The following is a 24,829-nucleotide window of genomic DNA, read 5'->3' on the forward strand; positions in this document are numbered from 1 at the left end:
CGGGGTCGCGCCAGTGCGCAGCCGCGAGAGGGCGGTACCACGGCGGCTGCGACATGGGGGGGCGCGGAGCAGACGCCGGAAGTAGCGGTGGTACAGGTCCCACCGAGGGGTACTCACCGCCGGCAGCGTCCACCCGCGCCGCGGCTAAAGCCAAGGCCCGAGGGGGTGGGCGTGGTGGCCGCCGGAACGCAACACCCTCTGTTCCCTCTTCTCGCGGAGCGGCGCCGCGTCGCTCCCCTCCACCGGCTGCCATGAGCGAGCGCCTCCGCCCCAGGTGAGACCACAGGGACCCCTTCTTTCCCAGCCCCTCGCCGGGGGCTGGAGCCGAAGGGGCGCGCGAAGCGGGGGTCCGAGCAAGCGTGGGCCCTGCGGGTCTCCATCTGGGTGCTTTGCGGCCCGGGGGAGGAGGGAGAGGGATGCGCAAGTACCTGGTCCCTGAGGTGCTGGAGGAGTGACTCGCCGGGGTCCACGTTTTCCCCACCCCAACCCCGTCCTTTTTTCCCCTCCCTCGTCTTTCCCTACTTGGAATGCAGACTGAACGATCCGAGAAGAGAGACCGTGGCCCTAAAGCTTCCCTGTCCTAAATTTAGGAGGGTGGGGGATGGGAGGAATGTCTGATCTTTGAGAGGGAGCCCCTAGGACGTCTTTGAGGGGCAGGGACGGGGAGCTGCCGTCTTCCCAAGGTCAGGAAGAAGGATTGGGTTTAACTCTGTAGCAGGGAAGGATGGGGATAGATGGAAGAATTTGTGCCCTCGGACGGTTGTGAACGTAGAAGGGCAGATGACTAAAGTGGCTTGTAGCATTAACAGGCAGGATTCTAAACTGTTTGGATGCGGAGCCGTTTGACTCCGAAGGCGGGAGGTAGGACTGTATCGCGATGCTCTACTTTTCCACTGAGCCTGGCCTCGACCCGGGTCTTCACCCAGGGGTGCTGTGCTTGTTTGACGAGTGCAGAATAGAGTCCGGATCAAGCTGCAGTTTCTTTCTTCCTTTCTTTTCTCCTCGTTTCCTCCTGTAAGAAGTTGGAGGAGGAGAGCGTTAGGATTGGGTACCCCAAATGAAAAGGAGCAACTTTACTTCAAATTAGAAAAACCCCTCATCGTGGAATTTGAAGTGAAAACCTATAAATCACCAAGTCCAACACTGTCATTTTTCTGATGAGGAAACAGAGAGCTCCGCTGGTTTACTCGAGTCTTTCTAGGTTCACTGCACTTTCGTTATTTCCCGATAGTCTCACTAAAGCTCAAGTGAATAAAATAGGTTTGCCTTGGTAGATTATGCTGGATTTTTTTCTTGTTATTCCATATTTTCATTGGCTCTGAATGTGATTGACAGTCTTCCCACAAAGATCGTGCTCTGGAGGGTGGTCAATTCAGGGATTAAGATTCTGGAAAGCATCCTGAGGTTATTTGGTCAGATAGTGAAAATCTAGGGTCACCCATACTTTTGCATTGGATTATTGATTTGGGTATATAGTGAGTGGGGGCATAAAGCCTGCTTGTACAGAAAATAAGAGTGGACTAGATTTGAAATTAGGGGCCCAGTTACCGACTTGCTATTGGAATTAGGAACAAGATCCTTAGGTGTAGTAAACCAGATCCAACTGCCATTGTTTTCCTTCCCAAACCCAGTTTATACTTCTGATAGTCTCTTGTGATGTCTCATATTTGAAAAAGTCTAGATATTTTCTGCAGAAAGATTCCTTTTATCCATCACTGGATAAGCAAGTGTGAATGGGCTTATACTGGTAGCAGATGCCTTTTATCTGGTACGCAAATAACCTCAACATGTTTATGCTGGTAACTTCATTGCTATAAAGGAAACCCATGTGATTTGGACAGGGGCTTCTTACCTATTTTTCACCCCATGTTCGGTGGAGTATGATGGACCAGCTCTGCCAGCTCTCGCTGTCATCATATCTCCAAGTCAGCTCAGTTTTCTGGATCTCTTTCCTCAATTTTAAGAAGAGGGGTTGGTCTTAGGGCACCTGGGTGGCTCAGTCGTTAAGCGTCTGCCTTCGGCTCAGGTCATGATCCCAGGGTCCTGGGATTGAGCCCCATATCGGGCTCCCTGCTCCGCGGGAAGCCTGCTTCTCCCTCTCCCCCTCCTCCCGCTTGTGTTCCCTCTCTCGCTGTGTCTCTCTCCGTCAAATAAATAAATAAAATCTTAAAAAAAAAAAAAAAGATAAGGGGTTGGTCTGAGATGGTGATTTTTCAGACTGTTTTAAAATATACTGAGGTGGCCATAGAGGGGTAGATGTATGCCAAGGAAACCCCTACTTTAACCAAAACAAGTCCTTTATTTCATATATATATTGAATGATTTTTTTTTCCTGATAGAAAAAAAGGGCTCTGTTACTATAAAAAAAAAAAGTTTGAAAAACACTAGTCTCCATACTCTTAAGGTGTCTTCTATGCTCAGTCTCTAGATGACAGGAAGATTGGAAAGAAATGAAATGATGAGCAGTGATGTAATCAGCCATCCTTAAAAGTAACAGATGCTAAACAACAATCTGTAACTAGATGCCTGGGGAGAACATAATCAATTATATGGTGGCTGCTAAAATTATAACCTGGTCTATGGCATTAATGGGGAAGGCTATAATCTGACTTTGTGGATACGGTTGAACATGAAGCTATAATCTTGGCAATTATTAACAATACTGTTGAAAGAAGAATGTTTCAAGGATAGAATCTACAAAGAGCCTAGAAAAAGAAGAACAGGAGGGCTCATTCTTATTCCGTACCATCCAAAGGAGAGGGCCCCCTACAGGAGCTGATTGGGGTACCTTGAGAAAGGAGCTGATTATGAGGCAGGGATATTTCATGGGACTTTCCCAGAGTTTACTTGAAATCTGCAAAACCAGCTCATCCTCTGTTCTCACAACCTTTTGGCCCGACAGCCTCCTTGATGTTCATTTTCTTTCACTGCAGAGATATGCCGTGGATTATAAACGAGGACATTGGAAAGTTTGGGTCAGGCTCATAAGTGGTTAGAGTGGCTCAGCAGCCCAGAGCACAGTCAGCTGCTGGCATATTGATAAGAGAAGAGTTTGGGGACCAGCATTTGGGGAGTTTCCCTGGGGTGGCAACTGGTCTTCTGTCGGACCTTGCTCTGTAACTGCAGCTCTTTTCCAAAAAAATTCTCTGATCATATCATGGTGAAAATAATAATTATTTGGTTCAAGTCTGTGGTAACAGCACATCCATTTAAGTGAGTATTAAACCTGCTTTTCGCCTAGTTTTTAACCTCTACATACTTCACAGTAATATGCGGTTAAGATCTAATGTCCTGAGAGAAAGGTTAGGGAGCAGAAATGATGATCTTAGAAACAACTGAGTCTTAGAATGAGGTCAGTGGTATAGCCCTTTGCAGGTTGGTTAATGCTTGATCAGAACCATACACTCCCAATTTATCATTCCAAGCCTAAACTGGGTCTGTACTCATTAATAAAGTTGCATGTATTCAGCGTACAGGAGTATTGCAGAATACAAGGAATTGAGCTCAGGGTGATAACTTAAATTTTCTCCAGTATCAAGACCTCAACTCAAAACCTTCGGATTATAGGCCTGCCCCACTATGCCACACTCCTCGCATAGAAAATATACGACTCTATAGAAGATACCGGGTGCTCAAATTCAATACTTTCCCCAAAGCTGTTTTTTCCTTTAGCTATAGAAATCTGAATCTTTAAGAGTTTTCATTATAATAGATTATGCTGCTTTGTATAAATTGGTCTCTTGCCAATGCGGTCCAGTGGCATTTTCTGTAGCGCTGGGAATGTCCCCTGTCTGTGCTGTCCAGTACAGTTGCCACTAGCTACCTGTGTGGCCTTTGAACACTGAAAACGTAGCTGGTGTGACTAAGGAACTGGATATTAAATGTAAATAACTGCATGTGGCTAGTGGCTACCATATTGGATAGCACAGTTCCAGGCAGTTTGCCTTCAAATGATACCTCCTCTAATTTGTTTCAATTTTATGTCTTCTAAAGGGGGGCATAGAAGTCCTTCTGGGGGGGCGCCTGGGTGGCTCAGTTGGTTAAGCGACTGCCTTCGGCTCAGGTCATGATCCTGGAGTCCTGGGATCGAGCCCCACATCGAGCTCCCTGCTCAGCGGGGGGTCTGCTTCCCCCTCTGCCCTCTTCCCTCTCATGCTCTCTGTCTCTCATTCTCTCTCTCTCAAATAAATAAATAAAATCTTAAAAAAAAAAAAGCAGTCCTTCTGGGAACACTTAATTCTTAATGTGTAGTTTTTCCTTAAACCTGAAAATTTTGAGCAGCTCGTGCTGCAAACTCAAAGTAACCATCTGGTGACGTAACATACAATACTAGGTGGTGTAGAGAGAATAATGGAGTTAATGTGTCTCAGAGCAGCCTCTCCGGGGATGGTCGGGAAGGGTGATCTAATGCTTTAGAGGGCATTGAGCTTTTGTTGCATGTGATAATTGGGGGGAAATCAGGGATGAAAGAAAACTGCAGATTAGAGACCACATGAACCTCTGATGATATCCCTGTGTAGCACCATTTTCATTAGGATTTTAGGGGTACGTGGGCAGAGGCAGCCACTCCTGTCTTACATGTTGTCCTGTGGAAGGGAGTAAGATGAGGTAACCTGGAATTGTGATTTCAGGAAATGCAGAGGGAAGATAACCTTAATTAGGTGGAATTTGGAAGCTTAGTCATTAGCATCACCCTGCACTTACTTATTCCCAGTAGGCATTTAAAGTTGCCAAGCTTCTTTTTAGAAATCATTTGTACTAATTTAAGCTCGCCCCTACTGCTGCTATTTTATATTTTCACTCTTTTGCCCAGCAACGGTGTACTTCTAACTTTTTACCTATTGGGATAGCATATGATGAATTCTGTTTTCTCAGGCAAGAGGGCAAATTTGTTGTCATGATTTACAATTTTAAGCGTCTAAAAGATCAATTGTTGGATTTTTTTTTTTTTCTTCTTGTGATTTAATTTCAGGAAAAGGAGAAGGAATGGCAATGAAGAAGACCATCATCTTCCCCCCCAGACCAAAAGGAGTAGTAGAAACCCTGTTTTTCATGATTCCTGGGACACAGAGGTAGGAAGTGTGTTCAGAGTCTCTGCTGTTTTCATTGACTTGAGCTAAATGACCCAGTTTCTTCATGTAATTAAAGTTATTCTTCGAATAAATAAAAGTGATCTTACTTGATTGCAGTGGTTTCAACTTCTTTTGAGTCATGGGCCCTTTGAGGAAGCTATGTACCTTCTCCCCAGCGAAGTGGTGTATGTCTGCACATACTAATACATACACACAGCCCAGAATTTGTTAGAAGTTTCATGGACCTTTGAAAACTCATCTTTGAGCTGTCTAGTTGAATTTCGGAAACGAACGGTTTTCTAATAGTGTATGAGCCATTAATTATCCTTAAGCCAAGTATATTTTGTTGCTTTCATTCACATGTCTTTATGAGGAACTATATAAACATTCAGAATAGGTAATGCATGTGTACACAAAATCCTGTTTTTAAGCATTACTGCTTTCTTATCACGTTGTTCTAAAAGAGCTCCTGCGGGAGGCAGGGTGGAGGGGAGCAAGCGGGGAGGGGGGAAAGAGCTCCTGAAGTTTTGGTTTTCTGAAAAGAGAGCTTCAGTGTGCATACAGGCGGCAGAGTTTCTGTGTGCACTCCAAGGGCTGCCTACAGAGGGAAAGGAGGCTAACCTTCAAATGACGTCTCTGTTACTGGACAATTGTGACCCGTAACGAGTGGTCACCCTGATTGAGAAGCTCCTAGCTGGCAGAGATCTCTAAGCCTGAGCCTTGTAACTTAGAGCAGACCTCTGTGTGTCACAGAACTCTGTGTATCACAGTTTTTGCACAACCAAAATAATTCGTACTTTAATTAGTTCTCGATAATAGGATTTGACCTACATCCAGTCTTTACCGGAAATCCAAAGTTACTCCTCCCAAGGGGGGAAGAAATCAGTTAACTCTCACATAGGTCATACACATTCAGGGACGGTTGTTAATAAGTGCAGATTAGCTTCTTCTGTGTGGATACTTGAGTTTCTGTAACTCCTATCCCCCTTTTAAAAATCTTCTCTCATGCTTTTTTCCTTTTTCTTATGTTTTAAAAAATGATTAACAAAAAAGCAGTTGAGCTTTTGTTTAATGTGACGATTGGGGGATGAAAGAAAAGCAGAGATTAGAGGCTTCCATGAGCATCCAGTGATAAAACTGTGACAGTCATTGAGTTTCCATTATTCTTTTGGATTATAAGTCTGTTAAAACGTGTGCAGTGATTACTTTCACCATATCAGTGTTTCCTTACTTGTGTGTCTGTGCAGATCCTGCTAAGTGATGTTTACATTAGTTCAGAGGCTCAGTCGGTCTAACTCTTTGTATTGATTACTTGCCTTATGTTTCCAGCTGTGATGCCTGAGAACAGGATTATAAATTGTCATTTAAAAAAAAATGCAACACTTCTGCTCTCTTATTTTCAGTAAGACTCTTAATAGTTTTGTTTTAATCACTTTACCCCCTCTCTAAAACCTGTGCATTGATACCACAGAAGCAAACGATGTATTGTTATTCAACTTCTTGGTTCATGTGTCTCGTTCTTCCTTGTTCAAAGAAACAGAGCGGCTAAACCACTCTGTAATCATTAGTCTGAAAGATGGACTAGCTTGCCTGTGTTACAATTAACAAGCAGCGCAGGCACTTTTTATTTGTTGTGGTATCTGGACTCACTGGTAGACCCCACGTGGATGGTTAGGACCATCCCCTTCAGCCTTGCTGACTGACCGGTTCCCAGTGCCCTGAATGTGTGGCCTCTTGTGCTGTGCTTCTCCAGGGGTGGAATTAACCAGTAATGAGGCCGAGTCAACCAAGGGAAGGCTAGAGAAGCAAAGAGCAGGGGAAAACCTTTAAAATGGAAAGTTAAGCCCTGAACAATTGGAATAGATCATTGTGTTTATAGCACAAAAATATCAAGTCTAGGGGCACTTGGCTGCTTTTTGACAATTGTGTATAAAAAGGAAAATAATAAAATGATTCATTATTAGTGGATTATTATTTTTGTTAATTTACATAATCAAATGTTAATGAAAATGTTATTTTTTTAATTCTAAGGTAGGGCCAATGAGGTAAGTTTCCTTAAGCCTAGCTCAGTGAAGAGAAACTGTTTCTTGTGTCTTTCCTGAAATACTTAAGTAATTTTAGAATTCTTTTTCTTGTGACTTGAAGAGCTTTCATTTGGAAGGAGTTTGCTTTAATTCTGAGATAATTAAATTAAAGTTGTTTTTATAATTAATTTCCAAAAGTTACGTTTTTCTCCTAAATGTAATAATATTGCCAAGTACTGGGAAATAAGATGTAAGGTGTTTGAATTATGTATGCCACGTGTAAATCACAATTACCTATAAAATGGAGATAGTATATACCTCTTTTCCTAGATACTGTGAAGGTGAAGAAGGTGAACTGACTTGCCCGATTAGTTACATAAAGAGAAACTTTTAATCTACTTGTGCATTTTCTTCCTGTCATTTTTGTAGGCGGTATTATCTCTGCTTTTCAGATGGGAAAATTGGGGCACAGACAAGTAAAGTGGTTTGCCCAAAGATACCCAACTAATAAGAGGCAGAGTTGGTGAGCCCAGAGCTTGGCTGGTGAGCTCTTTGCTCCTGACCATGGTATGTGCAGTTGCACAGAATACAGGACGGAAGTTCTGAGAGATTTTGCTAAATATATCCAGAGGCAGCTAGGTTCTAGACTTCTCTCAAATCATAGGAACAGAGAAGAATAATTTTCCTCCTCCTATCTTTTAGCTGGAAAATAGTTTTCCGAGTACATGTTATGATACAGTATTAGCTTGAAAGCAATTTTAGATCTCTAGCTAGATTTGTGAAGAAATTGGGGTCTAAAGGTTTTTTTCAAAACTCTAATTGGTGTTTGAAACAAAGACCTTTAATTTTAACTCCAGTGACTTAGATTCAATCAGTTGTGAGCCTTAGGATGCTATTTTAAAGTTGAGATATAATTTACTGGTATGGGAACAAATTTTTTTGTAACACCATGCTAGATGAATGTATAAGTCAGGCTCATTTTTCTCTTCATTGAGCAAAAAGTGAAATCATTTATCAATTTGTGTCTTCCTGTTGGGTCCTGTACAAAGGCAATGACATTCCCTGATCTTGGACAGGTATTTGGATGGGGAAAAACTAGGTAGATTTAACTTTATTTAAATTTGTTCTCTTAGGGGTGGTCTTATTGGTTTGAATTTATCTTAATTTGTAGTAGAGGAATGCTCTTTGCTTTCAGTTTTAATATCTTTATCTGCAGACTATCCTAGACGTTTCCACATAAATGTGGCGTCTGTTACAAAGGTGCACGCCTTGGAAAAGGTGCTGCTACCTGAGTAAATAGAAGCGGGACATTTTTTAAATGCGAAAATCTCAGTTTGTGGAGTTGTTTTTTAGAGATCTTTAACCTACCAAGACCATTTTATTACTTTTTAAAAATTTTTTATTGTTATGTTAATCACCATACATTACATCATTAGTTTTAGATGTAGTGCTCCGTGATTCATTGCTTGTGCATAACACCCAGTGCTCCATGCAGAACGTGCCCTCTTTAATACCCATCACCAGGCTAACCCATCCTCCCACCCCCCTCCCCTCTAGAACGCTCAGTTTGTTTTTCAGAGTCCATCGTCTCTCATGGTTCGTCTCCCCCTCTGATTTCCCCCCTTCATTCTTCCCCTCCTGCTATTTTCTTCTTCTTCTTTTTTTTCTTCACATATATTGCATTATTTGTTTCAGAGGTACAGATCTGAGATTCAACAGTCTTGCACAATTCACAGCGCTTACCAGAGCACATACCCTTCAAAGTGTCTATCACCCAGTCACCCCATTCCTCCCACCCTACCCCCCACTCCAGCAACCCTTAGTTTGTTTCCTGAGATTAAGAATTCCTCGTATCAGTGAGGTTATATGATACATGTCTTTCTCTGTTTGACTTATTTCGCTCAGCACAATACCCTCCAGTTCCATCCACGTCGTTGCAAATGGCAAGATCTCATTCCTTTTGATGGCTGCATAATATTCCTGTGTGTGTGTGTGTGTGTGTGTGTGTGTGTGTATCACATCTTTTTTATCCATTCAACTGTCGATGGACATCTTGGCTCTTTCCACAGTTTGGCTATTGTGGACATTGCTGCTATAAACATCGGGGTGCACGTACCCCTTTGGATCCCTACTTTTGTATCTTTGGGGTAAATACCCAGTAGTGCAATTGCTGGATCATATGGTAGCTCTATTTTCAACTTTTTGAGGAACCTCCATACTGTTTTCCAGAGTGGCTGCACCAGCTTGCATTCCCACCAACAGTGTAGGAGGGTTCCCCTTTCTCCGCATCCCCGCCAACATCTGTCATTTCCTGACTTGTTAATTTTAGCCATTCTGACTGGTGCGAGGTGGTATCTCATTGAGGTTTTGATTTGGATTTCCCTGATGCCGAGCGATGTTGAGCACTCTTTCATGTGTCTGTTGGCCATTTGGATGTCTTCTTTGGAAAAATGTCTGTTCATGTCTTCTGCCCATTTCTTGATTGGATTCTTTGTTCTTTGGGTGTTGAATTTGATAAGTTCTTTATAGATTTTGGATACTAGCCCTTTATCTGATATGTCATTTGCAAATATCTTCTTCCATTCTGTCGGTTGTCTTTCGGTTTTGTTGACTGTTTCCTTTGCTTTGCAAAAGCTTTTGATCTTGATGAAGCCCCAATAGTTCATTTTTGCCCTTGCTTCCCTTGCCTTTGGCGATGTGTCTAGGAAGAAGTTGCTGCGGCTGAGGTCGAAGAGGTTGCTGCCTGTGTTCTCCTTTAGGATTTTGATGGACTCCTGTCTCACATTTCGGTCTTTGAACCATTTGGAGTCTATTTTTGTGTGTCGTGTAAGGAAATGGTCCAGTTTCATTCTTCTGTATGTGACTGTCCAATTTTCCCAACACCATTTGTTGAAGAGACTGTCTTTTTTCCATTGGATATTCTTTCCTGCTTTGTCAAAGATTAGTTGACCATAGAGTTGAGGGTCCATTTCTGGGCGCTCTATTCTGTTCCATTGATCTATGTGTCTGTTTTTGTGTCAGTACCATACTGTCTTGATGACAGCTTTGTAATACAGCTTCAAGTCCGGAATTGTGACGCCGCCAGCATTGCTTTTCTTTTTCAACATTCCTGAGACCATTTTAATTTTTCAGATCACTATGAAGTAACAAAGAGTGAGAGAATGTGGAGAAAAAACAGGAGTGGCTTACCTCGAGCAGCCTCTGCCTGTTTTTTTTTTTTTTTTTTCTGCTAGAAGGGGAAAGTTTTCATGTCATAACCCTAAAATTCCAAGGGTATTCTTAGTGTGATTGCAGAGACCTGACAAAAAAATAACCAGGGAACCCATGTATCATTACAATTAGGGTTCTCTAAATCCATGTATCTTAACTGCTAAGAATTAGTTGAATATCAGGTGATTTTTTTTTTTTTAATAGAGTGAATTTAGATGACAATGGGAATATTGAGTATAATCTTTTAAAAAGTCTATTAAGGCTCTTAGTTTTTTGCCCATTCTTTTTTTTTTTTTAAGATTTTATTTATTTATTTGACAGAGAGAGTGAGCAGGGGGGAGGGGCAGAGGCAGAGGGAGAAGCAGGCCCCCTGCTGAGTAGGGAGCCTGCTGTGGGGCTTGATCCCAGGACCCTGAGATCATGACCTGAGCCAAAGGCAGATGCTTAACCAACTGAGCCACCCAGGTGCTCCCAGTTTTTGCCCATTCTCATCTTCAGTCTGTTGTAGGGTAGTAGGTGTATCCTAAGAGACAGAACTGTTTTTGGTGAAACTATTAGGGTATGTGTTGTGTTTAAAAACCCTGTAGCAAATGAACTCTGAAATTACCTTCTAAAATGGTCCATTCAAAGTGGAGGAACAGGCCTTTCCAAAATTAGTCTGATTTTTAGCATATGTTTTAAGAAACTGTGCTCATGGTGTAAGTCCTTGAAGTGTTAGTAATACATCGCTTCAGCCCACAGCATAAAAAGCTGCACCAGGTGGTTTCTTATTGACACTGAATGTCAAGTTTGTTAAGAAATGAGTGTATGGGGCGCCTGGGTGGCTCAGTTGGTTAAGCGACTGCCTTCGGCTCAGGTCATGATCCCGGAGTCCCAGGATCGAGTCCCACATCGGGCTCCCTACTCGGCAGGGAGTCTGCTTCTCCCTCTGACCCTCCCCCCTCTCCTGCTCTCTCTTTCTCTCTCTGAAATAAATAAATCTTTAAAAAAAAAAAAAAAGAAAGAAATGAGTGTATGTACACACGTTTTTCTACAGGTCAGGATTATTTTTTGGCCTGTTGGTTTTAAACAAAATGAAGTGCTTGATCATAGAACATTTTAGTTCAGAAGGAATTTAAACCATTGTGCAGTCCTACTTCATCTTATAAGGGAAACTGAAACATAGGTTGTTTACTCAGGGACACAGAAGAGTGACCACCTGCATTGTCTTTCCTTGCATAGTTAGAAGAGATTTTCATTAGCCCACTGAATTCGTTCGGAATCTTACGGCCTCGCTGATACTAGCGGACTTGGAGCTCTCTCAAATTGTTGGGCACTTTGGAAGCAGAGTTTTCCGTTAGATGCTCTGACAGACTTGGCTAGGGTCATCTCTTGCACTTACTCCAGACTCTGCCGCGGATGTAGACGGTACTTCATCGTGACCCCAGGAAGGGCATGTGCGGTCGGGGAGCCGGAATTCTTGGGTCTTTTGAGGCTCGCATAAACGTAAAAGCACCAGTGAACGGGGGGCTGGAGGCGATGGGAAGCTGGGGTTTGAGAGAAAATGAGATACACTGCCAGTCTGCTTTTCTAATTAAGAAGAGAAAGCATCCAACTCTGGGTAATAGACACATATACTCTGGCTCTCCTTTTATGAAGCAGAGAGACTCTGTAATTAATCTTCCTACCTGGAGGGCTTTCTAAAGATTATTAGCAGGAATTGTCTTTAGAGTTGTTTTGTTTCGACCGTGGATATACACGGGCCCTCTCTTAAACTGACTTTACCCCCTGGGAAAATGGAACTGGGTATAGGCCGAGCCGAGGGGCCCAGAGTTCTTGACCTCTGCTGTGTAATTTGAGCCCTGTGGACTGAGAACATGAGCTCCTTAACGTCCCTGTCCTCTGCGTCAGGATTTATATATACATGTGCTCTTCCTTTCTGCTGGGGGAAGTGTCCCTCCGCCTTTCTTTGTCTACTCTCCTTCCTTGTCGAGGCCCCTGAAAGCCTCCCAAGTATGCCTCCCTTCTCTTACAGTCTCCCCAGTGTTGTGTCCCTTGGACACGAGCCCACGGAGGTGCCTGTCCCTTCCTCGAGGGTCTCTGCGCCGCCCAGCCCATCTGCAGGCTTTCTCCCCCTTTCCCAGCAGCTGGCCCATCCCTTCAGCCCAGCTGGCTGGTGTCCCACCTGCCTTCCCTCCTTCCCTCTCTGGATCCCGGTTTCCTTCCCAACACCCCTGAACCTTTGCTCAAGGCTCACCAGTGCTGTCTCCGTTTAGCAGATGTGCACTGAGCACCCAGTACTTGCCAGCTCAGTTGTCTCCTTCATTTCCTTTCTTCTGTCTCCCCTTGGGCTGTGACACATACCCTTGGATTCACATTGCTGTGGTCCTCCCGTGGGCCTGCTTTCCTGCCTGATGCATAGAACCCTCACTCCTGTGTGATCTGAGCAGGGCTTAGGTGCAGACTTCAGAGCACTTGATCATTGAGCCATAACCTCTCCTGGATATTTTGTCGGACCGACTGTGCCTGGAGTAGCCCACTGCACCACACTATTAGCTTTACCTCCCCAAACACTCCTTCTTCTGATTTTGCTCCTACCGCGCTCCCAGTTTGTCACTTCCCGCTTACTAAAACTCTTCCTCAATCTTCTAGGCCCGGTTCAAATACTTTTCATTTCACGGCGGCTCTCCTAGTTCTCTCAGCCCCTGTTGCTAGATTCCCGTCCCCACAGTAGCAGTGGTGGGATGATCGGTCTCCATGGCTGGGTTGCCACCATATTCTTGGTTAAGCCCAACACATTCTTGTTGACTGATTAAGTCGCCCTAGTGAAAATGCCATCTTGTACACAGTGGGCAGATGAACATTTGTGTGGACAGTGGTTGGCCATCAGAACAGTCTGTGCATACTCAAGCCACGTTTTCCAGAGCCACATGGGGCCCTGGCAGGTGCACTTTTTAAAAAGAGCCCACAGGTGATTCCTGAATAGACCGAATCGTGATAGTTCTCTTCTCTGTCCTTCCCCGGCATCCGTACTTACAGAGACACACTAGTACATTTCATGAGTGCTTAAGCTAACCTAGAGTCCTTGCTTTGCATGCACATCCTCTCCACGGGGACATGAGTTGCCTTGGTGTATTTAGAGAGATCCCTGTTGGTTGGAATTGGCATAAATTTAACTTTATTGTGCTTGTACACATGGATATGCAAGGGGTTTTTATTTCACAGAGTGTGGCCTTATTCTCTTTTGATTTGTAATATAAATCTGTCTTGAAAATACCTGGGTCAGATGTCAGCATGAAGCCTAAACTGAAAATCCAGAGGAAAGAGAAGGAGCTTTGTAACTGCCCACTGGGACACAATGTCTCCTGAGTGGTCTCTCTGAGGTGCAGGGGATAGGGATGGGGTTCCTGTTTGAGGACTCTTTCGTAGTCCCAAAGTCTGATAAAAGTATTCTTAAGAACAGTGCTAGTAACAAGGTAAACACTTCTGTCTTAGTTTGGCAGTTGTAATTTTTAAAACCGTGTACTATAAAGGAGTGCCCCCTCCCAAGCAATTTGATACTAAAAAGCTCCACTAAGTGGGGAAAATACAGTTTCTCTTTTCATCTTGTTTTTTTTGTTTTATAACAAAATGATTGACTTCTGTGCAGATTATAAAACATTGACGGAGACTTACTTTTTAGGGTTAGGAGGAAATAATGGTCTTTCCCTTGTCCCACAAAGTAGACCTCACGGGCAGTATTCAGACCAACAACACTAACTTCCCAACTTTTTGACTCTGTCCCATAGGGATGTTTTATTTTGTGACCCAGCACACACCAAATATATTCATGAGCAGTAAAACAAGTTTCACCGAACGGTTACCCTTTTCATGTTCTGCTCTGTTTTCTTTTTCTATGCTGGCTGCTAATGGGTTTCCCCTCAGTTTCAAAACCCCTGGTTCATCCCTAGAGAGTGAGATACTCCTGAAAGCCTCCCTGGTAGTGAGAAGACTGGTTACAAGTGGCAGAAGATAGGAACCACAGCATCTTTGACAGAGATGTTTGCTTTTACACTTTGATGGTAGCAGTACTACATAGGTAATGTTTTGTAAATATTAAAATACCACCTAAGGGGCATCCACCCTGATTCCCAGGTTCTAGACGGGCTCTCGTTCATTAGTTTAAAAGTAGCATCGGCCCCCTCAATGCAAGTCCGTGTAACTGAAGCAGTTTTAGAGGTTCTTAAAAGAGATAAGCAAGTCTTCTGCACATCGTATTGACAAGATCAGTATAGTTTTTAAGTCTCCGTCTTGAAGTTAGAAGTACCTGAAGGTCTGTTTTGTAGCAACATTCTTTAGTTGCCTTACTTGTGATCAATTTTCTTTGCACAGAAATCTTTTGTGTAGAAGCTATATATACAAAAATACTATAAAAAAAATGGAAGGTCCAAATTCTAAATATTCTGGCATATATATATATATATATATATATATGTTCTTCCAGACTGTTTTTGGTGTACACATATGTCTATACTAAAGAAGAACATTCAGCTTTGCGCAGTGGTGGTATCATAGCCAATGAGGTTTATCCGAGGCGCGATTACTGCTAATTGAAAACATTTAAAAAACCAGTTGGCATACTGTACATATGGTTTTGCAACCTGTAAAAAAACATTGACGCCTTCTTTCTTGGTATATATATACATCTCTGTCATTAGTGTTAATAGCTGAGTAGAATTTCATTGTTAAAATTATAATTCACGGAGTATTATATGCACGTGTTATAACCAGTTTCCCTATTGCTAGACATGTAGGTGGTTCTCACTTTTTCACTATTATAAACAAGGCCACACTAAACATTTGTGTACCTGTCTTTATAAAATTGGTATAAACCATGTTTTTACATGAAGTTTCTAAAATGGGCTAGAAATCACAGGTATGTCTTTTCACAGTATTGTACAGAAATCTTTTCTAACCTGTTTATTTTAAAGAACTTTTACCTTTTGTCAGAATAGTGTCATCTTTGCTATTATAGTGTGAAATAAATAAAATTTGAGATGGAAACTTGACTTACTAGAAACTGATTCTAGTTCTTGCCTTAATTTTCAGACAGTACCTGTAACGAAAAACAGTAAAGAAAACAGACTAAGAGGAAACAAAGCGTTCTGCGCGGTGGGTTTCTTATCTAGTGTAGTAGCTGACTCGTTAACTACTCACGACCTTACTAGGTGCAGGAGCGCCACACATCTGGGCTGTTCCCCTCTAGGTTAGGAGAAGCTTTTATGGAAAACAATTTTTGGTTTTGAATTGTATTTGATTTCTTAAGTCTTGAAGTACATTTAAAAAAAAAAGATTTTTATTTATTTGAGAGAGAGCACCAGCAGGGAGAGGGAGCCCCACGTGGGGCTCGATCCCAGGACCCTGGGATCATGACCTGAGCCAAGGGCAGACGCTTCACCGACTGAGCTACCCAGGCGCCCCCCCCCCGTCTTTAAATTTAATTGCTATTGCTGCTAACCCTGCCGTCTGACTCCATTCAGCCCATTATAATGCTTTTCATGTTTGTGTTTTTTTGTAGAAAGACAGGTTGTCTTTTACTATTTGTGGGCGTTGGGCTATGTAACCTGTTAAGTAGCTCCAGATGACCTATGGACCATGATGATCCTTCCTTTAAGTCTTATTAAGAATGAATTATCAGGGTGCCTGGGTAGCTGAGTCATTAAGCGTCTGCCTTCGGCTCAGGTCATGATCCCAGGGTCCTGGGATCGAGCCCCGCGTCGGGCTCCCTGCTCAGTGGGAAGCCTGCTCCTCCCTCTCCCACTCCCTCTGCTTGTGTTCCCTCTCTCGCTGTGTCTCTCTCTGTCAAATAAATTAATAAAATCTTTAAAAAAAGAAAAAATGGATTAAGTTTCATGGACTTTGCTTTCTTTGCTGTTTCAGATGTTTCTGTACATACTCTTAGGGGCAACTTTTACTCAAAAATGAATAAACTAGTATTTTAAAAAATCACTTTTAAAGTATCTATCTGGAAACATTATTTATATGTTTATTTTTATAGTAAAATACATAATAACCACATTGCAAGAATATTATAGTAAAAGGTAGGGGAAAAAAAGAAGCAACTTAATCCCTCCATTTTTATTTATTTATTTATTTAAAGATTTTATTTATTTATTTGACAGAGAGACACACAGCGAGAGCAGGAACACAAGCAGCGGGAGTGGGAGAGGGAGAAGCAGGTCTCCCCTCGAGGAGGGAGCCCGATGTGGGACTCGATCCCAGGACCCTGGGATCATGACCTGAGCCGAAGGCTGACGCTTAACAACTGAGCCACCCAGGCGCCCTAATCCCTCCATTTTTAACATAACTACTATGGCCAGATTTTTTCCAGTCTTTTTTCTTACGTGTAGATTTTACATAGTTGTGTACAGACTTTGAAACAAATGTCTTTGTGTAAGGGAGCATGAATTAGATCAGAGGGCGAAGTTAAGAAAAGTATACACCAGATTGTTAATTACTAGAATTCTAACTTTCTCATGCATCGATTCTTTCCAGTACGGTATTGGGTTGAATTGTGAATGGAGGAAGGGTGCTGCTCATTTATTTGAAGTGCAATACTTAAATTGTAACATACCGTAATTCTGAAATGGATTCTTACCATTGCCTTCCCTTTTGAGAACCCTAGTTCTTAGGGATCTCTGAGTAGCTTCTTCAAGACAACTAAGACACCAAATCATATTTGTTACATTAAAAAAAAATTAGGCACACTTGTGCACACATAGATCAAACTGCAAAATTGCTAATGTAACTTGATAAGAAGTATGTTGTATTCTTGCAAGATACGTGTTCTGCAGAGAATACGATTTTGTGTCCATGAGGTGAGAACCACGAAATTGCACAGATTTTTAAAAACTTGTGGCCAGAAGCCATCTTATGTGTTAATGACACTTACACCCTGTACCCGTGATTGATACTTTCCCTTGGAGGCTGAGAACTTCCTCCTATGATTATTTGGAAATTACTGGAATGAACGATGAAAGCAGGTAGAGAAGATGCGTAAAGGAATTAGGATGTAGTTGAAGGGCGTAGCGGTCGGAAGGCCTGAACCTAGACCCTGCCGCTCCTTGGGGAGGTACTGGGGATCAGAATGCCGCTCAACCTCCCGTGGCAGTCATGAGCATAGAATGAAATGTCTCAGGTGAACGTACTTTGTAAAGTTGCAAAGCCCACTCACTGGACGTTCTGATGCCGGTGCTCCTCAAGCCAAATGGGGAGAACGCTCTTACGTGGGGTCTTGTAAATGAAACCACAGTGAAGTTCTTAAGAAAGCAAACTGCCTAATCGCGACCCTGTTTCTTTTCCCTTCCAGTCTTCAAGCAGCGACAGCGGCGGGAGCAGCGGCGGGAGCAGCATCAACAGCCCGGACCGGGCAAGCGGGCCGGAGAGCAGCTTGAACCACGTGGCGGCCGGCTCCGGCCCTAACACCCCTCAGCCTGTTCCCGAGCAGTCTGCACTGTGCCAGGGCCCTTACTTCCACATCAACCAGACCCTGAAGGAGGCCCACTTCCATAGCCTACAGCACCGAGGACGGCCTCCGACATGATGTGCCGCCAGTTTCTTGCCTTCTGTGAAGGGACAGCGCTGTGCAGATTTGATATTTCAACTTAGGATGTTTTAAAAAATTGCACAAAAATATGCCTGTTGGCTTTTCAGTCTATATTTGAAATAACGGGTTGACAGGCAGTTGTTTACTTGTGGTTTTGCTGCACTATTGCAATTTCAAAGGGGCTTTGAAGCAATTTTTTATAGGATTCTTTTGAGGGTGGGTATCAAATCCATGTCGAGGTAATGGTATGAGGAAATCTCATCTACGTGTTGAATCCATAGTTTGTCCAGTTCCGAATGATTTCCAAATCTGTCAATTAGAAATTCTACTTTATGTAAAAAGGCCTTTTAAAAATGCGGGATCTTCAATTTTTTAAATTCAATAAACTAGTAAAGAGTATCTAGTTTCCATGAAAAAACCTAAGTTGTTTTCCAAAATATAGAAAGCTTGATTCAGTCTTGCACTGAAATTAATTGCCATACTACCTCTTAGTATGTAGATGTCCTGTTGAAAGTACTCTCTCCTCTGTAACAGGAGAACAATCAGATCCAAGTTAGACTGTGTCAGTGAAGCAGCCTTGCTAACTGTCTTCTCTCTTTGTTATATATTTGTATTTCCAGAGAGAATGTCTTTCACACTTGTATACCCAGCTCACTTCTGCTACCGTTACTCCTCCAAAGCCTCCATCTCAGACTTAGTAGGAAACACGGCACAGTTCTGACAGTAGAGAAGTATGTAATGACCTTTGTCTCACTCATAGACTTGTTCTATCAGCAGCTTCCGTGATCTCGCCGGGAATCCGCCTTGGGGTTCAAGAATTAAGGCGCTGAGGAATGCTGGCCGAGTATAAGCTATCTGAACTGCTGTCTAAAGTCACAAGTATTGTGGAACCGTTGGACAAGGATTCACTGTATGCTTAAAGGAACCCCTAACAGTAACTGGGGGCCCACATTCCACCGCTGAAACTGGAAAGACTGGTGGCTTAGAAACAAACAAGCAGAGGCACCGTTAGCAGAAATGATGTAGTATTTATTTAGAGAGAGACGGATATGTTCCCGTGTTACTTAGTCATACTAGAGAGCCAACCTAGCTTGAATAACAAAGGCGTGGACGCGTCTTCTTCCTCACTGACCAGCTGTCGGAACAAGGAGCCAGGCTGCGTTGGGTCACCTGCTCGGGAGAGTGCCGGGGGGACAACCTGCCATGCATGTAGAGGAAAGTGCCTTAGAGTCTACCCAGACCCTCCTGCCTGCTCACACCCGCCACGGCACGCGGAGTCCGCACGGCACACACAAGCAGATCTCAGAAGCACGGATAGCTCTAGTCAGGGGACTCTGCCCTTTGTCAACACTGGCAAAAGACATAGGGGACAAGATGAGATCTTCTTATGGGACAGAACTAACATCTGAGGATGAGGACTATCTTAGGAAAAGGGTAAACACAGGTACCTCCTTTCTGCGGTCTGAGCCTCTCCTACGGACAGAACGTACAGGTCAGTTACTTGAAGTAGAGATTCAGAGTCCCAGCCTGCGGAGGGGAGGGCCTGTGCGGGAGCTGTGCTTTTCACTGCCGCCTCCCATGATGCACAACCAGAGGTTTAAGAATTTTGGTCTTACTGGGTTTGATGGCAGGGAAGGTGGAAAGGACACGTTGCTAATATTTTGTCCACCAAGAAAGCAAACAGAACTAAACGCTGTAAGGAGACAAGCTGTTGGGGCTCAAGCACACACGTACACAACACAACTCAGAAATACCCAGGAGGACTCCTGCGGGCTTAATGGATGGCAGTCGACTGAAATAAAACGTGTATTAACAAGAAAATGTCAAACTTGCGGAAGCAAATTCCCTTTTATTTCCCACCCAACCAAGAAATGGAAGATGAAACCACCACCAGAACAAAAGTTTTTTTTCCAAACAAGTACAGTCGTCGTGCTGGGTTAAGTGGTTAACTCTTCCACCCTACGAATAACAAGAAATAGTCTCCATCCTGTCCTGCTTGTTTTCTACAGCCTTGGCAGCCTGAGATAACGTTTCTATTATGAGGCTACTGGATAGTGTAAATGGGCATCTTTTAAAACTCCTCTCAGCTCAAGCTAGTGAAACCCTGTACTTCTATATTGCGCCGCCATTAAAAGCAGCATTAGTGCATTTTGTCATTTGGTTCTTTATCGGTTATTTAAAGGGGAGCTAATTGGGTGGTTTGGTGGCAGACGGGGACAGGATCCATCCGGGTGCACCCCCTGCTCTCTGCACTAACCTGGGCTTTTGTTTCGATGCTTCTGCTGGTTGATTTGGCCTTTCGGGTAGTTGTCATGCTCAGGGGAAGAAGTCCAAACCTCCAAGACCAGATGAAGAGTGTTAGTGGCATGAACAGGAAGCTCCGGGGCCCAGCAAAAGCATCTTAGAATCCTTACCTGATCTGACTCGACGCCAGGGGCAGTATGTTATGGGGTTCTTGGGAGTTGAATGTGCAGCTCCTGGGGGTGAAATGATTCTCTGTTCCAGTGACCAATCCAAATAGAACCTGGCAGACAGGAAACAGGGCACAGTGACAGGCTGGGTTTGTCCCTGTCAGGTTAAAAGAGAAAATCCGTTTACTTGTTTCTCACCATCCTTTGGGGGAATGTTCCTTGCAGCATGTTTATGCTTCAGAATTACCTTTTTCACTGCCCACAGGTCAGAATCTCAGAGTCACGGCGCTCTTTTGTTTTATTCCTCTTTCTGAGGCCTTGATAAAACCTTAATCCGTTAATCATCCTTATCTACAACTAGAGGGGTGCGATCACGGTTGCCTCCGGAGTGAGATTTTATCTAATCCTCTTTCGGCCCTTACAACTAAACTGAGCTATTTGCATCCCACCTTCCTCCCAACTGCCTCCTAGAGTATTAAGTGCTGGAGCGGGTTTACCTTGTCATTTGAGCCTGTGGCCCTGCGTTCACCCTGAGCACATTTCTCACATGACTTACAGAAGTTCGTTGCACCAGGCGATTAAGGTTGCTGTTGAGGTGTGGTGTGAAAACATCCAGGTCAAATGGGTCAATGAGTGCTTCCAGATAGTCAGCCACTTTCTCAATTCTGAAAAAGAATTATGATTATTCTCCACATTTTTTAGGTCAAAAACCAACCTTATGGCATTTCAATGCTAAAGAAACCCCAGATTTGGATTTATTCTTACTTGCTGGCTTGGTACCACTTGTCACTGCCCATGGTGCTTAAGTAATCCTCAAGAGTTTTAACCAGCTAAGATTTCTGAGTGAAGTCCTTTCCTTCCTCATGTTGTCAGGGACAGCGCCAGAGGCTCAAATTAAACCCAAGATAGGTGGACTCAGAATTCTGAGAGTGGAATGAGATTCTACCTACCACACTTGACCATGGCATTTATCCAACAGGTGGCCATTATTGATCTAGCTGGTAATGTGAGCACTTCCTGGTTAAAGCTAACAGCTACTGCACAACGAGAGGCTATCTCTTGGTGGCTTTCTGGAAAGGCGCTGTGTGCCCTCGGCAGAGGTGGCACTGGGAGAGCCCGCTGGGGTGAGCATACCTGGAGTCCTGTTTGCTGCGGCCACTTTTCACCTCCTCACCCCGGGCTGTCAGAACAATGCTGAGATAACGCAGATCATAAAGCAGCTGCAGGGCCCGATTCTGGGTCATCGGGAAGGCACCTTCTTTCTGTAAACGAATGTCCCATCCCCACCCATGAAGGGAGAGGATTTGTTAAACAGCTTACTGTTTGGTTGAGATACAGCTTGTTGCTTCAGAAGCAGCACCTTGTATACTCAACAAGGACTGTTTGATGTCACAACAACGAGTTATATTCAAAACTTGGTCTTAAACCAAACTAAAAACCTTCAAACAAAGGCCTCGGGTGCTGCAGACTGCCCTTTTAGAAGAAGAAAAGCTCCTCGCATGAAGGAGAGTCATTTTGAGGAAGCTCAGGAGACTTTCCTGAATTCTTTCCCAAATCAGGAGCTGGTCCTGTCTTAAATATGTCACTGATGAAATGGGAACACCCACCAAGGGCAAAACACTTCGGGGAAGGGGCAAGGGTGGTGGGGGGCTGGGAAACAGGAGCTCCCTCAGCCTGTGTGTGCCACATGCCGCCCTGGGCATGCTCACCCCCCACTCCTCCCAAGCAGTTCTCCAAGGGACCACACTTGACCCCGGAGAAACTGAGAGAGCTTCGTGATTTGCCCAAAGCCATAGCGCGCACGTGGCAGTGCTGGGGTCGGACGCCAGGCCTTTTCCCCTTCCTGCTGAACTGCCCTTTAGTGCAGACCCGCTTGACCCTCGAGAGGGGGCATGATGAACTCGCAGAGCGGGACGCCACTACCACTCAGCCGGCACTGAGGGCAGACACTTGGCATCCTTGCTGGGAACTGCCCAAACCCGAGAAAAAAACCTCAGGTTTTTATTTCTGTTTTTAGTGGGAAAAAATTCAAACACCTACCTTCACCTGTTTTCCTTCTGCAAGTTTCTCATAAGCAGCCACCACTTGGACCATACAGCTTCTCAGCATCTCCTGCAGCGTCACTTTTGGCAAAGCGTGGCCTCCAACCCGATTAATTTCCTGGCAGAGGCTAAACAGGAAGGACTGGACATACCAGGATGGCTAAGAGAACAAAGGATGTTGAGTCAGCGACTTGTGCCGACTGAGTGAGAAGTGGGTCCATATATCCTTACTAGGCTCATGCACCAGGACCTGGACCTCCCCAGGCAGCCCCTTCCAGCAGGCCAGTTAATAGATGAAAGTGACCATAGCTGTCACTGGTTTGGTGGCTGGGGGCTGACTTGGCAGGTGGCACTATGCGTTATGCTGTTTTCACTTTGGGGTGAGCAGCTCTCCAATGAGCAGAGCCCAGGCTGCACAGAAAACAATCATTAGCTGACTTCTCAAACAGTCTGCTACCTACTCGGCCCTATGTCTACTCTACCCCCGTGGTAGAAAGTTATCAACACCAGTTTGGCTCTTGCTCGGAACTGTATGTTGGCTGATTTTCCTGTCTTTCTCCTCTCTGCAGAGTGGGCTGTTTGGCTCGGTCCAGCCCACAGGCACGCTCCTGGGGGCACCTGCTCACCTGTATAGGGAGTCGGATTGTGGACGTGACGCTGCTGCCAGACTCTGCTTCCTCTTGGATTTCTAACTCTTCCCAGCTGGTGGCTGTGGCCAGCACTGAGCCGGCGTCATCTAAAACTAATGACTGGGTGAATCCATGAGCCAAAACCTGGTAATAAAAAGCAAATATCCAATAGGCCACTTAGTTCCTTTAGAGAGTGTTTCAAACCACTTGAGTAATCTTGAGCCCAGCTTCTGCTACGTCGGTCACGTGCGGGGTGGCAAGTGGAAACGTCACTTTTCTCAGGCTAATTACCCATGTCAGCCACGGGAATTTTGTTGTAACTACCTTACAAACGTCCAGGGCCACCTCTTAAGACCCCAGGGGAAACCGTAGGGAATATGACATTCGGGTGGAAGAGCAGGAAATCTAGACCCTTGTCCAGGGAGGTCTTTCCTTCTTATCAGACGGAAAGACAAAAACCCAGAGTTTGTGTCTATAAAATCTAGGCTAAACATTTGAATGGAAAAACTTTTACATTTGCGCTATCTCACTATCGCAGAGAAGTGAAAGTAACTGCATGAAACAAGAACTGTTATTCCCTTGCTATGAAAAGACCTCCCTGAGCATGTGATGTGATGAGCACTGGGTAGTCTATGACTGATGAATCACAGACCTGTACCTCTGAAACCAGTAATACATTATATGTTAATCAACTGAATTAAAGAAAACAAATGCAAAAAAAATTAATAGACGTAGACCAGAAGGATATGCCTTGTTACAACTGACATTCTCACTAGCTTGATACTTACAAGTACATGATAGAGATATAAAATAAAATAAGTTTTATTAAATTTTTCTTGGAAAAAAAACCAGACAGACAAGACAAGACCTCTCTGAGGTTGGCCAGCCTGGAACATGATGGAAAGGAGCCAGGATGGGGTTGCGCGGTGAGCACGGGCAGACTGTGTGCGTGTCACTCACCTTCACAACTGCTGAGCTCCAGACTTGGTAGCCCATCACGCTGTGCTGGAGGAGGAGTTCCTTAACTTCTTGCCATTTCGCCTGCATAGGAATTATTTCCCGCGCTTTCCCCTTTCCCTGTTTTTTCAGAGCCCTGGGATCCCTTGCTGGTCTCTCGGAGCTTCCCGACTTTCCCAAGATGCACTGCTTCAGGTGGGGACACAGTTCTCCCAGAGACTGGCAGAGTCTGGCCATGAAAAGGACTGAATGCCACTTGACACCACTGAGGAGATCCTGCTGCCCCTGCACCACCTGTTCGATGCTCTGCAGCTCTGCCCGGATGTGGTCTGTGATGTGCTTGATGCACGCCACCGAGTGAGTCTGCAGCATCTCCCGCACAGTCCCGGCATCCGCATACCTGTCAAAGGCACGGCTCTGGGCTGGCACAGGGGAGACGTCCTTGGGCAGGGACGCGTCAGCAGAGGGAAGGTAAGCCAGGAGGTCATCCAGCTTCACCTTCAGTTTAGAATCTAGGGCAGAGCAGAAGTTCTGGACACAAGGGCTAACGGCCTGTGCTTTCATGGAGAGCCCACTGGCAGCAAAATGCCCCCGATGCGCCACGCTGACCCAGGCGGCGTCGGGAGGCAGGTCTTGGGGGCTCTCGGACCAGAGGAAGAGAGACATGTTGTGCTCAAAGTGGAGGTGCTTATTTGAAGTGGAGTTGCTGGTGTTGCCCTCAAGCTCCTGCAGGGCTGAAATGAGCAGTTCCTTAGAGCTGGTGGAGATGGAGTCAAAGCCTTCTTTTGTCAGTGTCTGAAAGGAAGCGAGAGAAGAGTTCCAGTCAAGACTCCTGTCAGGAAATCTGAAAGCAACAACCCCAAGTGGCAGTCCATCCTGGCACTCTGCGTGTTCTCCAGGATGCTCAGGAGGATGACATG

General features: G+C 44.5%; 2 protein-coding genes and 1 pseudogene across 4 annotated transcripts in view; 2 read left to right on the forward strand and 1 right to left on the reverse strand.

Moving 5' to 3' along the window:
* On the forward strand, positions 1–20,018 carry FAM104A (family with sequence similarity 104 member A). 2 transcript variants are annotated; one of them, XM_035026134.1, is made up of 4 exons: positions 1–274; positions 4,973–5,072; positions 15,374–15,436; positions 17,634–20,018. In XM_035026134.1, the coding sequence occupies exons 1-4, from the start codon at positions 54–56 to the stop codon at positions 17,865–17,867; spliced, it is 618 nt and encodes a 205-aa protein (XP_034882025.1). In that variant the 5' UTR covers positions 1–53; the 3' UTR covers positions 17,868–20,018. The 2 variants fall into 2 exon arrangements, with proteins under 2 accessions (XP_034882025.1, XP_034882026.1); XM_035026135.1 differs by lacking the exon at positions 15,374–15,436 and having other exon boundaries at positions 12–274.
* Positions 14,814–14,986, forward strand: LOC118024471 (annotated as a pseudogene).
* Positions 18,879–24,829, reverse strand: part of COG1 (component of oligomeric golgi complex 1) — a 12,821-nt gene continuing 6,870 nt past the window's right edge. Inside the window, exons 7-14 of one of the 2 annotated variants that reach the window (XM_035026129.1) lie at positions 23,913–24,704; positions 22,950–23,096; positions 22,322–22,483; positions 21,416–21,543; positions 20,838–20,946; positions 20,285–20,394; positions 20,128–20,206; positions 18,879–19,068 (exon numbers count right to left, since the gene is read on the reverse strand). In XM_035026129.1, coding sequence (XP_034882020.1) covers positions 18,931–19,068; positions 20,128–20,206; positions 20,285–20,394; positions 20,838–20,946; positions 21,416–21,543; positions 22,322–22,483; positions 22,950–23,096; positions 23,913–24,704 — 1,665 coding nt within the window. In that variant the 3' untranslated portion in view covers positions 18,879–18,930. Of the gene's footprint in view, positions 19,663–20,127; positions 20,207–20,284; positions 20,395–20,837; positions 20,947–21,415; positions 21,544–22,321; positions 22,484–22,949; positions 23,097–23,912; positions 24,705–24,829 lie in introns of both variants that reach the window. The other variant, XM_035026130.1, reaches the window with a different exon arrangement.

This window comes from Mirounga leonina, unplaced genomic scaffold (assembly GCF_011800145.1).
Source record: "Mirounga leonina isolate KUSES-001 unplaced genomic scaffold, KU_Mleo_1.0 Mir_197, whole genome shotgun sequence".
In the NCBI taxonomy this organism is placed as follows: domain Eukaryota; kingdom Metazoa; phylum Chordata; class Mammalia; order Carnivora; family Phocidae; genus Mirounga; species Mirounga leonina.